The 13,042-nt window shown below is 36.9% G+C and overlaps 1 protein-coding gene across 3 annotated transcripts in view; it reads left to right on the plus strand.

The window, feature by feature from the left end:
* usp13 (ubiquitin specific peptidase 13) overlaps nt 1–11,414 on the plus strand; it is a 32,847-nt gene extending 21,433 nt beyond the window's left edge. For all 3 annotated transcript variants that reach the window (XM_077533172.1, XM_077533173.1, XM_077533174.1), the window contains exons 16-21: nt 3,884–3,907; nt 4,216–4,359; nt 8,487–8,659; nt 9,045–9,234; nt 9,810–9,894; nt 10,411–11,414. In XM_077533172.1, coding sequence (XP_077389298.1) covers nt 3,884–3,907; nt 4,216–4,359; nt 8,487–8,659; nt 9,045–9,234; nt 9,810–9,894; nt 10,411–10,507 — 713 coding nt within the window. In that variant the 3' untranslated portion in view covers nt 10,508–11,414. The remainder of the gene's footprint in view (nt 1–3,883; nt 3,908–4,215; nt 4,360–8,486; nt 8,660–9,044; nt 9,235–9,809; nt 9,895–10,410) is intronic.
* Nucleotides 11,415–13,042: the final 1,628 nt, after the last annotated feature.

Raw genomic sequence — 13,042 nt, forward strand, 5'->3', positions numbered from 1 at the left:
GTACTGGTGAAGAGCTACAAATTAGAAGAATTGAACTGCTATTAATTTAAATTGCAGTTTTAAATTTGTTATTTTGCAATTTTAAGATGAAATGCTCCGTTGGGCTTCCTTTAAAATGATCCGTCATTATTTCGGGGAAAATTTTATGTATCAAAAGTACTATTAGTATCTGTACTTGGTTTTGGTATCTGCGACAACTCAAGTTGATCACTCGTACTGGTATTGATGTGAAAGAAAAAGTGGAACTTCCTTCATGAAATTCTCACGATACCTCTCACATGATAGCTTGAACAAGAAGTGTAGTTGGACTTTTGAAGCATATTTTTCCCATATTTTGACTCCTCGCAATAATTTGCTTGCAAGAATAGTTGTCATGGCCGTATCATCAGATTTTGTGGGCAATACATTTGCAGGTTGTCTGTTTCCAGATTGACGTCGCATTGTCCGCTCGCAAATGTGCCCCCGACGCTTTCCACGGCTTGTGATTTTAATAAACAGTATTGTTCCTCGAGTCGCTCCAAAAGTTCAGCTACATCTCCCGCTCGCTCGACGTCCGCATAAATATTTTAGAAGGCACAGCGTGTTCAGAATGCTCTCACCCGCTGAACACTATCTCCAAGAAGGAAACACACAGCATCGTGTCTTTTGTGTACCGAATCATATGCTGCACATGCAGCGACATTGCCGACACAAGTTTGCATTCATGTTTTGTTTGAGGGTTGGACGCCAGCGCGTTGCTTGCTATCTCCAGCTGCATGTGCACCTTGAAAAGTGCCTTGATGTGACACGGCCATGCTAGTGCAGTTGCTTATCTAGCTCTGACAGCAGCGCATTTATTTCAAAGGACCAATGATTGCAAATAACTGGAATGTTTTTTTTTTCCGTTTTTTTTTTTTTTTTTTTTATTCTGTTCTATTTTGAACTTCCCTTAACTCTTTGACCGGCAAAAATGTTTTAACTCGTTAAATCCCAAAAACGGGTAAAAACGTTTTTTTAACACTTTGTCCTTCCCTCCCAAAAACGTGTTTACAGGTTTTATGTTTTGTTTTGTTTTTGTTTTTAAATCAAGAGCATGCAGAAGGCTTTTATGCAGCTTCTGACATGAAGAGGTGGCTTAATGCAATGGTAATCATTGCGGCCAGCAGGTGGCAGCAGAGTATAAGAGATCAGCCAGGGCCATGTTGCAGCAAGCTCTTTTGGTCAGTGTTTTACCAGGAATGTGAATATGGACGAAACTTAGCTTTAATCTAATGCTAATTGCTGCAAAATGGAAACAGAAAAAATAAATAAATAAATAAATATCTTTTTCCTGATGAAAACAGAGACAGTAATCTTTCTTTTGGTGTGTTCCATGTTTTTATAGCAATAGAACAGAATATTCTGTGGGCCTTGCAAAATCAGTCAAACTCTAACAAAACAACCGGAAGCAAAGGTAGTTGCTTCAGTGAAAATAGCTGGGAGTGAATGAGTTAATGACGAATGCTAATCCTAATGAATGCCACCATACACGTTAATTGACATTTACTACATTTTTTTTTTCTCAGTGGGCAGTGCAACGTCTTGTGCAGCTGCCGTGTCATTGGGGTTGTGAAAGCCCCCAAAAAACACTAACTATGGCCAGCAGATGGCAGCATTGTAACTCTTTTCAATTGACTCACGGTATATCAAATTACAATGAAACATGACGAATCTGATGAAATGGAACGTTTTCAAGAACGACGTGAATGATCAAAGCGTTATTCACATTAAATCTAATTCACGAGTGTCACGAAACAAAATATATTAGTGTTAAAGTCAGAGTTGTGCAGAAAATGTCTTTTCACATAAAGTTTTATTTTCTTCTATTTTCGCTTATGTCACTCAAATTACTTATTTTCAAATGGTGATTACTAAAGAAAGGAATAAGGTAGAAACATGTTTTTGTAGTTATAGCGCATAATATTCTGTTTGCCTTGAAAGATGAGTGAAAATGCTCAAAATCGGCTGGCACTGTCGTGGTTGTTTCTGGATGACGTTCGGCAGTCATTGAGTTAAAATTAATATGGTTTCCACAATTCATATATTTAGTTGTCATTGACTTGACTTATAAAATGGTGCAATATTTGTCACCCCAAACACTCTTGGAACTTCTCTCTCTCTTTCCACACAATCTTGTTATTGCAGTTGAGCAGAGAGACGAAAAGAGGTTAGGAAGAACCAAACGTCCTTTTTCAGCACTTTTGCTGAGTTATTTAATCCCCATTTGTATGATGACTTATGTCTGCTACAAATGATCCACTGGCCCCATTGTCCTCCGGCCGGCGTGAGCGGTGATTAATCATGTTGACCCGACTGTGTCTCCTGCTCGCCGAGACTGCTGCGCCTCATTGAGCACAAAAGTTTGCCTGATAACCTGTTTTATACACATTACTTGCTGGTAATGGCCACCTCAAACTAGCAGCGAGTTGAAGTCATTTTAACTTGCAGTCTTTTGCCATCTATGTAAATGAAGAAGGTCAGACTTGTTGAACTTGTTTTTCTCAACGTAATACAGGAATAGATTTCACAAAGTCATCTAAACACATACACATGATCAATTTGTTGGGACTGGCAATTTTTTAAAAAGGTTCTGTTGTTTTATAAATACTTGTAACTTCATTTTCTGCTGTTTTCATTGTCAGTGGGTCTCAGATTCTCAATCCCCGTTTTGTTTAACAATAACTCAAGGCATTGCATCATTGGCATTTAATGTAATAGCAACAAAATGTGAACATGATTGTCGAGATTTGAAAACAGCAAGTGGTTTACATAGAGTAAACAAACATATGTTGAATCCCTGCATATTTACATTTCATTAGTTGATTTTTTTTCTGCGCAACCTGCTGTATTTGCAGTTCTGTGTATCTTTATTTTTTGCTATTTCTATACAATAAAATATTTTTTAAGTTTTCGTACCCTTGTTAACATAAAAGTGGGGGGAAAAAAATGTTAAACTAATACAAATATAGCTTTTTAATTTTGAAGCGTAATTAATCGCATGACTTCAATAGGTAACTCAAAATTAATTGTGAATTTTATATATGTTCTAAATGTACAAAAAATGTTTTTTTTTTAGTTTGCTGAATTCTATTGTAGGGGTGTCAGGCGATTAAAATTTTAAGCGTAATTAATCGCATGACTTCAATAGTTAACTCAGAATTAATCGCAAAATTTTCATACTCTTACTAACATAAAAGTGTGTGGGGGGGTGTATGTTAAATAAAAATATGGCTGCATCTTTTAGTCACTGATACAGTAATTTCATAATTCATAAAATTTAGTTAAAATTAAAAAGATGTGCTGTACTGCAAAAAAACGAGTGATATTGATTTGTGGTGAGGTAATTTTTCTGCCACTAGATGGCATAATTGCATTTGTAAGACGGTGACAGCTCAGTGCATTTTTCTTTTCATATCTAATTTTTAACATGAAGTTTCCACAAATATATGTATTATTATGATTACATTTATTTCTTCTAAATTTTGACGTGAACGTGTCTGCTGCGTTGCGATTGGAATTCCGCTAGTACAGGCTTTCCAAGTCAGTCATTTTCCCATTTTTCTGAGATTTGATGATGATTTGAAAGGCATGTTTTGTTTGGCATGGTTTTTCAGAAAATTTAGGTTGAATTCTTAACTATACCTCTTTGAGTTTTCATTGTATCGTCTTGACTCAAACCCAACATGCAATCCCAGCATTGGAATATAAGGAGAAGCTGTGATATTAGCAATGGCGGCTGTGGAGGATTGTTTTCATATTCATTTATTCCATCCATGTACTTGTAATCACTTGATACACAAAAGGCATGCAAGCGCATACGTGTATGGAAGCAGTGTGTGATTCATCCCTTTCTCCTCTGTTCCAGATAACTCCATGAGCTCCTTAGATTGTGAGTATATTGCCTCTCCTCTCATTAACACCATGACACATTGAGCCAAAGCACTGAGCGTGCATGCCAGAGCAGGTGCACAACACTTTCTTGTTTGCGTACGCGCTCCATGATAGATGGTCGTGCGCTGAAAAAAAAAAACATCCCCCGGGCTCATTGTCTTCCGGTCTCTTTGCTTAATGAGGCCCAAAGAGAGAGAGGGAGAGGCTGGTTGCTATGACGCCAGCACATGTGAATGAGCAACTGCGTGTGCACGCGTGCGTGTATGTTTTAAGTTATTGATGGCGGCTCTCCGTTGTGTCCCTTAGCTCCGGAAATAGATGAGGCAGCAGTAATGCAGCTGGCAGAGATGGGCTTCCCACTAGAAGCCTGCAGAAAGGCCGTCTACTACACTGGCAACATGGGCCCCGAGATGGCCTTCAACTGGATCATAGCTCACATGGAGGAGCCCGGTAAGAATCTTGGACAACACCAGCTCGCTGTGCTCAAACTGCTGAAACATGAAGCTCTTTTCTTTGCAAGATTTGAAGAGGATATTGTAGCAAACCCAACCACACAACGATGAAGCGTATTCATTCCTTGTTTCATTTGTTGACACACCGTAAGAGTTATAGTATAGAAAAATAAGTAATAAACATGAATAACAGTCCTTAAAGTTGCCAAATACACCTTCAACACAACTTTCAGTCAGATATGAAAAAGATATCCAAAACAGAAAGCTAGTAGCATTAAACAACCACTAATGAGAAGCTATCATTAGCTTAACTTCAATGGAAAATAACAGATAAAAACTCCTTGCACAAGTAATTCACGTCACGAAAAATGAGAATATAAAACAAATAAAACAATCTGTTCGGTTTAAAGGCACTTATAGTGGCTACCACTTCCTTGGACTACCGGAAGTGCGCCAAAACAAAAGCATAACATAAAAATTACGACAAAAAATAAAGCATGGAGAGAACAGGATACTGACATTAGAAATCCAAAACCTTGTCATATTACGGTAATAGAGTCATTTATGAATTTGTTACAGACATGTTATGGAAATGTTACTTTTTAAGGGAAGTCAACGCAAAAATGTTCTCTACAACAATATGGTCTATGCGCCCCCACTAGGCTAGACACTATATTATAATTAATATTCTGTTTGGAGAATATTAAAAAGCAACAATCCATCCATTTGTATCCTTCCCAAGGGTGGCCATTTTGCCACTTGCTGTCACCTGAAAATGACATCACAGTTGCTCAGGCCTTAGGTAACAATGAGACTTTTGGCATCATCTTCATCATGGCAACAGGTTGATTGTAAACCCATGGTGTACATGTATGCTGTAAAAGGAGTGATTATAATTAGGGGTGTCAAAAGTAGTGCATTAAAGGAATACTTCACTTATTGAGCCATTTTCAGCGGTACAAAGTTAATATTTTGTAAAGAATGAAATTTGATGACTTCATTATTTTTCGTGACATCACCTGTGCTGAGGAAGTAGCTCACAACCAATCATGGTTCACCTGTTTTCTGGGTTTGGTCAGCAAACTGAACCATGACTGGTCATTACCTACCTCCTCAGCACAGTCGACAGCAAAGTGTGTTTTTCAAGATATTAATTGTACATGGAAAATAATGACGTTATCAAATTCATTCTGGAAAAAAATATTAACTTTTTACTGCTGAAAATGGCTCAATGAGTCAAGTATTTCTTTAATTTTGAGTTAATTTGAAGTTCTTTTAACGCCACAAATTTTCTTTAACGCATAATTAATGACCGCCCCTTATTTGGAAAGCCTGTACTGGGTGAATTCCAGTCGCAACACAGCAGACACGTCCACATCAAAATTTTGCAGTAATACATTTATTAATCATGCATATATTTGTGGAGACTGGGGTCAAGTTGTATTTTCCAATTTTAAAAATGTGCAGAATTTCACAAGTTACTTCATGTTGAAGATTAGATAGCTCTTAATATGAAAAGAAAACGTCTTACAAATGCAATTATGCTATCTATTGGCAGAAAAATGACCAACACAAATCAACATCACACTTTCTTTCTTTTTTTTTTTTACAGTACATCTTTTTAATTTTAACTCAATTTTATGAATTATTTTGAAATTATTGTATCAATGAGTAAAAGGTGCAGGCATATTTGTTTAGTTTAGTTTAACATTTGTTTTCCACTTTTGTGTTAACAGGAGTATGAAAGCTTGTAAAAAATTTTTTTACTGCACATTTTATTGTACATTTAGAACAGATGTAAAATTTGCGATTAATTGTGAGTTAACTATTGAAGTTATGAAATTAATTACGCTTAAAATTTTAATCGCCTGACACCCCTAATTATTATACAATTAATAATAAAAATATTGGATTCATTTGAATTTAAATGACACAACTCCAGTGGTCACATATCATATTTTCTTATCTTTTCCATATAAATATCAGAGTTGCTCTTTTTCTGAGGGGGGAAAAAGTGTCTCCACAATTCTGCTCTTGTGCAGCAACTGTGTCAGCTCTTCCACCTCCTCGAGCATGCAGGCGTGAGCAAGTAACACACAGAGACAGGGCACGTTTATTGGTATGGGGCCTTTTAAACTCAAAGGTAATTCAAAGTGAGAGACGAGTCAAATCTTGGCCGGATCAGGACAGCTTTTGTGTACTCTGGTCGTTTATCGGGGCGCGCGTGTCCGTGACAACACCATCAAGTCTGTCAGTGCTTTGCAGCCGAGATCTTCCGGCGTGGCCCTAGCTTGTGTCACTTTTATTACCCTTGGTGCGTGGTAAAAGGCCTCAGGAGTGCACAGAAATCAGAGCAGCCTCTTGCTTTTAAGTTTTACATTTAATTTGAGATACTACTCAATGTAGTTTTGTTGAAAACTCTGACTAGTTATTAATCTCAATTGTCGTGAAATATGCATATTAAGGAAGACGTGGAAGCAAGCACTTTAACAGCCATTTAACTCCTCTTGCAAACATGTGCCATTTATTTATTCACATCTTTAGTTTTCTGGCGGCTAGACAACACGTTGAGTGGCAATGGAAAGCACACAAAACAAGGAGATAAAGGCATTAGCGGGTAGATAAGGAGTTTGCCTTTTTCTTTTTATGGCAGCGAGATTAATGAAGGCTGTTTATGGCCAACCGTAATTACAGTTGCAGTGTCCTTGCTGAAGGGCCACTTCACTTTGATTTTAGTCTCACACAAGTGCACAAATACCACATAAATACATGAATAATTCAGTTTCACATTTAAAAATGCTCTATTGGCAAGTTCGTTAATGTACATAGTGTAGTAAAACTATGTTGTATATGGCAGTTTTTTTGTGGAACATATTTACTTCTCTAATTCAGAAATGGCCGCTATATGACAATTTTCTTTTTTTGTATTTAGTGCTTTTTATGGGTTTGGGCAGTATTCATTGGTACCTTGATTTACGAGTGTCCCATCTTATTACACAGTAAACCCATGTTAAACATCTTTAAATTTAGGAAGAAAACAAAGGCATACTATACTGTAGTACTGTCACTATATTTTTAGAATCCATTATTCAGTCGATCAATCAACTAATCTGATCAATTAAAATTTTGCATTAAAGTGTATCAAAAAAGCATTTTTTTTTTCTGATTACTGTCTATAATAAGTGATTTTTGTTTATTTTTTTTAATTTTGTATTCATATCAAGATAAAAAAAAAAAAAGGGGGATTGATGTTGTACGTTGTTACCGGTTTGGTGATTGATTTCTAAAGTAAGACCAGATGTTTGTCTTATTTTGATTAAATACAAAAGATTACCAGTCTTGGTTCATGAAAGACTACAGAAATCAGTGAATAATTACTGTTGAGATACCATTTTAAATAATACAAAAAAGGGCTCCAAACGATTACTTGACTATTAAAATAGTTGTTGATTAATTTGATAATCAATTACTTATTGAGCAATTGATTAATTTTGACAGCTCTCCTATACTGTGAAAAAGGTCACTATAACACAATTTTATCACTAAACAATAGAACAAAAATAGATATTTGTCACCACTGGGGAATACCAAGTGAGTTGCTTCATGTTCTAATTAATTAATTCCCAATTTAAAAAGAAAAATGTACCGTTCCTGTCATCAACATCCAACATGAAATGCTAATGTCACCTAGGGACGGGCAAAAATACTTCAACAAAAATCTGACGTGTACTCATTTTAACTTTTATATTATCTTTTTAACTTTAAATATCTTCATAAATTACTATAAAATTACTGTATCAATGAACTGAAGGATGCAACCATATTTGCATTAGGCAAACGTGTCCACTTTTATTTTATTTAATAAAAACTTGAAAAATATTTTTATTAAACATTTAGAACAGATTTAAAATGTGCAATTAATCGCAAGTTAACCATGCAAATCATGCAGCCCTAGTTTTTATACAATACTGTGCTATTTTATGGAAAATAAACCAAAAATATGGTTGTTTGTTTGTTTTTTCTTTTAGGAGCTGGAACGTATTATGTCATTTAATTTAAATTCATTCGAATGGGGTATTAATATTGCAATTGATTAACCAATCATTCGCTTCTCATTTTCTGCAGACTTTGCGGAGCCTCTCCTGCTGCCCTCCATGTTGGGCCCGGGCCCTTCCATCAGTGCAGACAGTCCCATGGGCGCCACCCCCCTTGACAACTCGCCCCCCGAGGAGAGCATCGCCATCCTCACTTCGATGGGCTTCCCTCGCGCTCACACCATCCAGGCGCTCCAAGCTACGGTCAGTTGGGTGCCTCCTCTCTCATCGCATCAAACAAATGCAATCTCATTATTGCCAAAGCGTTGTCTTACATAAAAGTGTTGCTTTGGCGCCATCTTGTAGAACATTGTTTTCAAGGGATGTGTTGAAGTGAGTTGAGGAGCTTCATCAAGAGATGGAACTCACTGCTGAGGTTATTAATAGCCCTAAATAAGAAGGAAGCCCTTTTATCCCTCCTTCAACCTCACTGACCCGACAAAGCCATCTCAAAAACCACTACATTAAATCAATCTACAAGAAAAATAAGAGTATACACATTCAATTCCATAAAAATGATCAAAATGTCATTTGAAGAGGCAGTAGGTGCATTTTTATAAAATAATTTTCGTATGTTTTTGTTTTGAAGAACAATAACCTTGAGAGAGCGCTCGACTGGATCTTCACCCATCCGGAGCAGGACGAGAGCGACACCCTTTCCAACATGGCCGACACGGAGCCCAACGACAACGCTTTGTCCAACGCCAACTCGCATAGCGACTCCACATTGTCCCCAGACAGGGACACGTCGGGACCGCGCGTCAAAGACGGACCGGGACGTGAGTCAATAACTTTCTTTTGTCTGTAATATTACATTTCCATTCATTTCGTATGAATGCAAGTGACTACAGGGAACATTTTAATGTCAGTTTATTGTTGGAAAGGAGAATCTCTGAGAATGACAAAAAAAATGTTGGACACACACTGAACCAACTCTTCACATTCGTCCGAACTCTTGGGGACGATTTATGAGTGGCAAGTTAAAATTAGAAATTAAAAGAAGTGGTATCGAGCACCACTAGTTTGTATTCTCAATTAACTTAGCCTGAGAATAGCAGCTTTTTCTGCTGTCATGAAATTTAGTGACCTTATATGTAGTGTGTGTATAATTAGACAATCAAATCTCTTGTAAATATGATTGTGCATCAAACAGGAAATCATAAAAATATTAAGATGTGTTATTATTTAATGATATTAAAGTAGCAAAACTGCACACAAATCTTTTTTTTTCCCATTGGTTTGAGTAGGGAACTGTGTAAAGTCAGTATTATAGCTTATAAATGATGTGCTATATTCAAATGTCTTCCATTTTGCTTGCCTTTATTCTAAGCCATGTCACAATTTCTTACCTCAGGTTATGAGCTTTTTGCCGTCATCAGTCACATGGGAGCCTCCACAATGTCCGGACACTACGTTTGTCACATTAAAAAGGAAGGCAGGTGAGTTCACGTAATTATCAGTGACGTCATCATTATTTTTCAGTTTATTTATTTACAAAATTGACACCATTGTATTAATATTGAAAATAAGAATATCAGCTCACAAATCATTTGTTGGCTCATCTTCTTGTGGAATATGAATTAGCAGCACAATCTACCTGTTTTCTGCATGTCAGGGGTGGCCATTTTACCCACTTGCTGTCAACTGAAAATGACATCACAGTTTACCAGGGCTCAGGTATCGACCAATCACGGCTCAGCTCACAAACATCACATGACCAAACTAAAAAAAACAGGTGAGCCATGATTGGTTATTACCTGAGCCATGAGCAACTGTGATGTCATTTTCAATCAACAGCAAGTGACAAAATGCCCGCCCCATGAGATGGATAAACACACCTGGATTTTGTTGCTTAATTCATATTCTTCAAACGCAATATTAATCTGTACACCGTGTTTAGACTAGCGGTGCTTCATGATATGATGATATGACACCATTTATCCCTCTTCCTGCAGGTGGGTGATCTACAACGACCACAAAGTGTGTTTATCAGAAAGGCCTCCAAAAGACTTGGGCTACATCTACTTTTACCACCGATTGTCAAGCAGTTAAAGTTAGCAACAATCTAACAAATGAACCACTGTCATCCACCCGGGAGGACGGCTCCCAAAAGTACCCGCGGCCTCAGTGGTAACCATGGAAACGTCACCTCACAGCATCTACCTGCCTGCCTTAACCACGAGGTCAGTGAGGAGCAACTGTTCACAAAGGGAAAGTGATGTGCTTTATTTTTTGTTTTGTTTTGTTGAATTGAATGTGCTTGTTGTTATACAGTCAATGCAGAGGGACTTGTGCAATGTGCTCACAAAAGTAATGCAACGTCATATCTCACTCTTTGATGCCTTAAGATGGCATGTCAGCATTTTACAAAAGGTTCATTTTGTGAATGTATTGTGATAAGTCAAAGTACTGCCAACGATTTTAACACCAACATGCTCTGAGATGTCAAAAATGTGCATTTCTTTGTATTTCTATTAGGATGATAAGATGTTTTTTTTTTTTCCCCATGCTTGAAAATGACAAATATTTGGACACTGTACAAAGAGTACTAAGAGTATTCAAAATGGAAGTATTTCCCATCACTGAAAGCACTTTTTTTTTTAAACAATAGTATTTTGCAACCTGAGCACAAGCAGCACACCAGCGACATGGATGTGAATGTGATTGTTTAAGAAAAAATATCGACTCTAGTACTACTGTAAGTCAATGACACAATCTCGTTATTATATGATAATATTGAGGTCCTTACTAGTACAAAAATGAGAGAGAATGTTGTCTTCTACCTAAATCAAATTTTTATGTAGTTCATCTATGCATATCATCAGTGTGAATGTCCAAAGCAGTATGCACTACAAGCAAACCTACTGGATTGTACAAATGTGCTGAATGTATAAACTCAAACAATAACTCAAAAACATCTTTTGTACTGTAAGTCGACAGCATGTAATTGACCCCCCCCCCCCCCCCCCCAAAAAAAAAAAAAGGTTTGTAATTGCATACAGATGCTACAAGATGGCAGCGAAGCATGACTCGGGTCAAAGGAAACTCCTCAACTAACGTCAACATACTTTATGAAAATTTGCAAATGCTGACTAAACGGATGCCGTCTCCCAAATTATCACTTGGTGTATCTGTGTGAATAAATAAACACCACACTTAAATAATTTCTTAAAAAAATAACCCTAGGTTGCTGGAATTTTATTTATTATGACTAATACCAAATGGCATCTGTAAAGCTTTAAAGAGAAAGCAAGTTGCACAAAGGTATGGTTGTAAAAGTTTTTCTTTGGCGGTAGTTATTTAAACCATAACAGTCTGTGTAAAAACAGAATGTCAGATGGCGTGTGAAATTTGACATTTCTCACTCGATAGGCCTTATGTCATCATCCATTAACTATAGCATATGATTGCGGAATGTTGGTATAAATAAACAATATTTGAGTAATTGATCTGTCGAATATTTCTTTAACCCTTTTTTTTTTAAATAGGATATTATTTCAAATCGACAGTATATAAACATATTCTGTTACTGTTTTTTTTCTGTAATGTAAAGGAAAATCGGCAAAGAGGACGATCATTGCTTTTCAAGGTAAAAGCAAGTGTTGTATTTTGCCTTAAAACAAAGACAATCACTCAGATAATCAAAACATATTTAATGTTGGGGAGCCTAAATTCAGAGAATTCAGACAATTTCAAATAAATACCTAAATGAACTAGTTATCAAAAATAGCAAATACTGGTTTTAAACAGTACATAACAGTACTTCACACATCTCATCCTTATTTGAGGGGAGTTATGCTGATTTTAATGCCCTCATATTCAAGCCTCGAGATACTTCTTCTGCCAAATATCACAATATTGGTTCGAATAGGATCTCAGGTTTCTGATTTCTCTACTCGAGGGCGACTGTAATATTTCAGCTGTGCTTCCCGTCAACAACGCCGTGCCTACAAGGTCCCCGAGCAAGTTGAAATGCAGTATATCTCAACGCATCTGTGTAATTCCCGAGGCAGTGAGGAAATGATCAAACGTTTCTATGCAATTCTTGGCGGGCGTTTCTATCCACTGGTTGTCATGTGATCAGTGGCCGCCAAAGCGAAGTCATCTCCACCGTGTCGAGTGATGAATGTCTTCTAATCTTGTGTTGTCATGTAATATTCTGTTCATCCCCAAGCACCCGATCATGTTATCGGACGTTTGTGTTCTATGTGAGCTTTCCCTTCCAGCTGTTGTTCACGATAGGGTTGATTCATCTCCGCTGTTAGCATGTGCGCTAAATGTTGACATTTTAGTTATTTGGATTGTATGATTGTACTTTGCTGGACTTTCTTTTCATGTAACTAAATGTTCAAGTAGTTCTTTGCTGCCTTTTTTTGGAAACGGATTCTTTTAGTTTTCCTCAAGATTGTTTTACTTTTGAAATGTATGCGTTTATCCAGATATGGCTTAGCCGTATGTGAATAGTCATGCCAGTATGCTCAATGGCGCTGTTTACTTACGACGTTTGGATAATTTAATAAACAACACTTTGTCCACTCTTGTCTTTTGTTTACAGTTTGTTCAATATGCGCAGATGTATTGTCATAA

This window comes from Festucalex cinctus, chromosome 10 (genome assembly GCF_051991245.1).
Source record: "Festucalex cinctus isolate MCC-2025b chromosome 10, RoL_Fcin_1.0, whole genome shotgun sequence".
Classification (NCBI taxonomy): domain Eukaryota; kingdom Metazoa; phylum Chordata; class Actinopteri; order Syngnathiformes; family Syngnathidae; genus Festucalex; species Festucalex cinctus.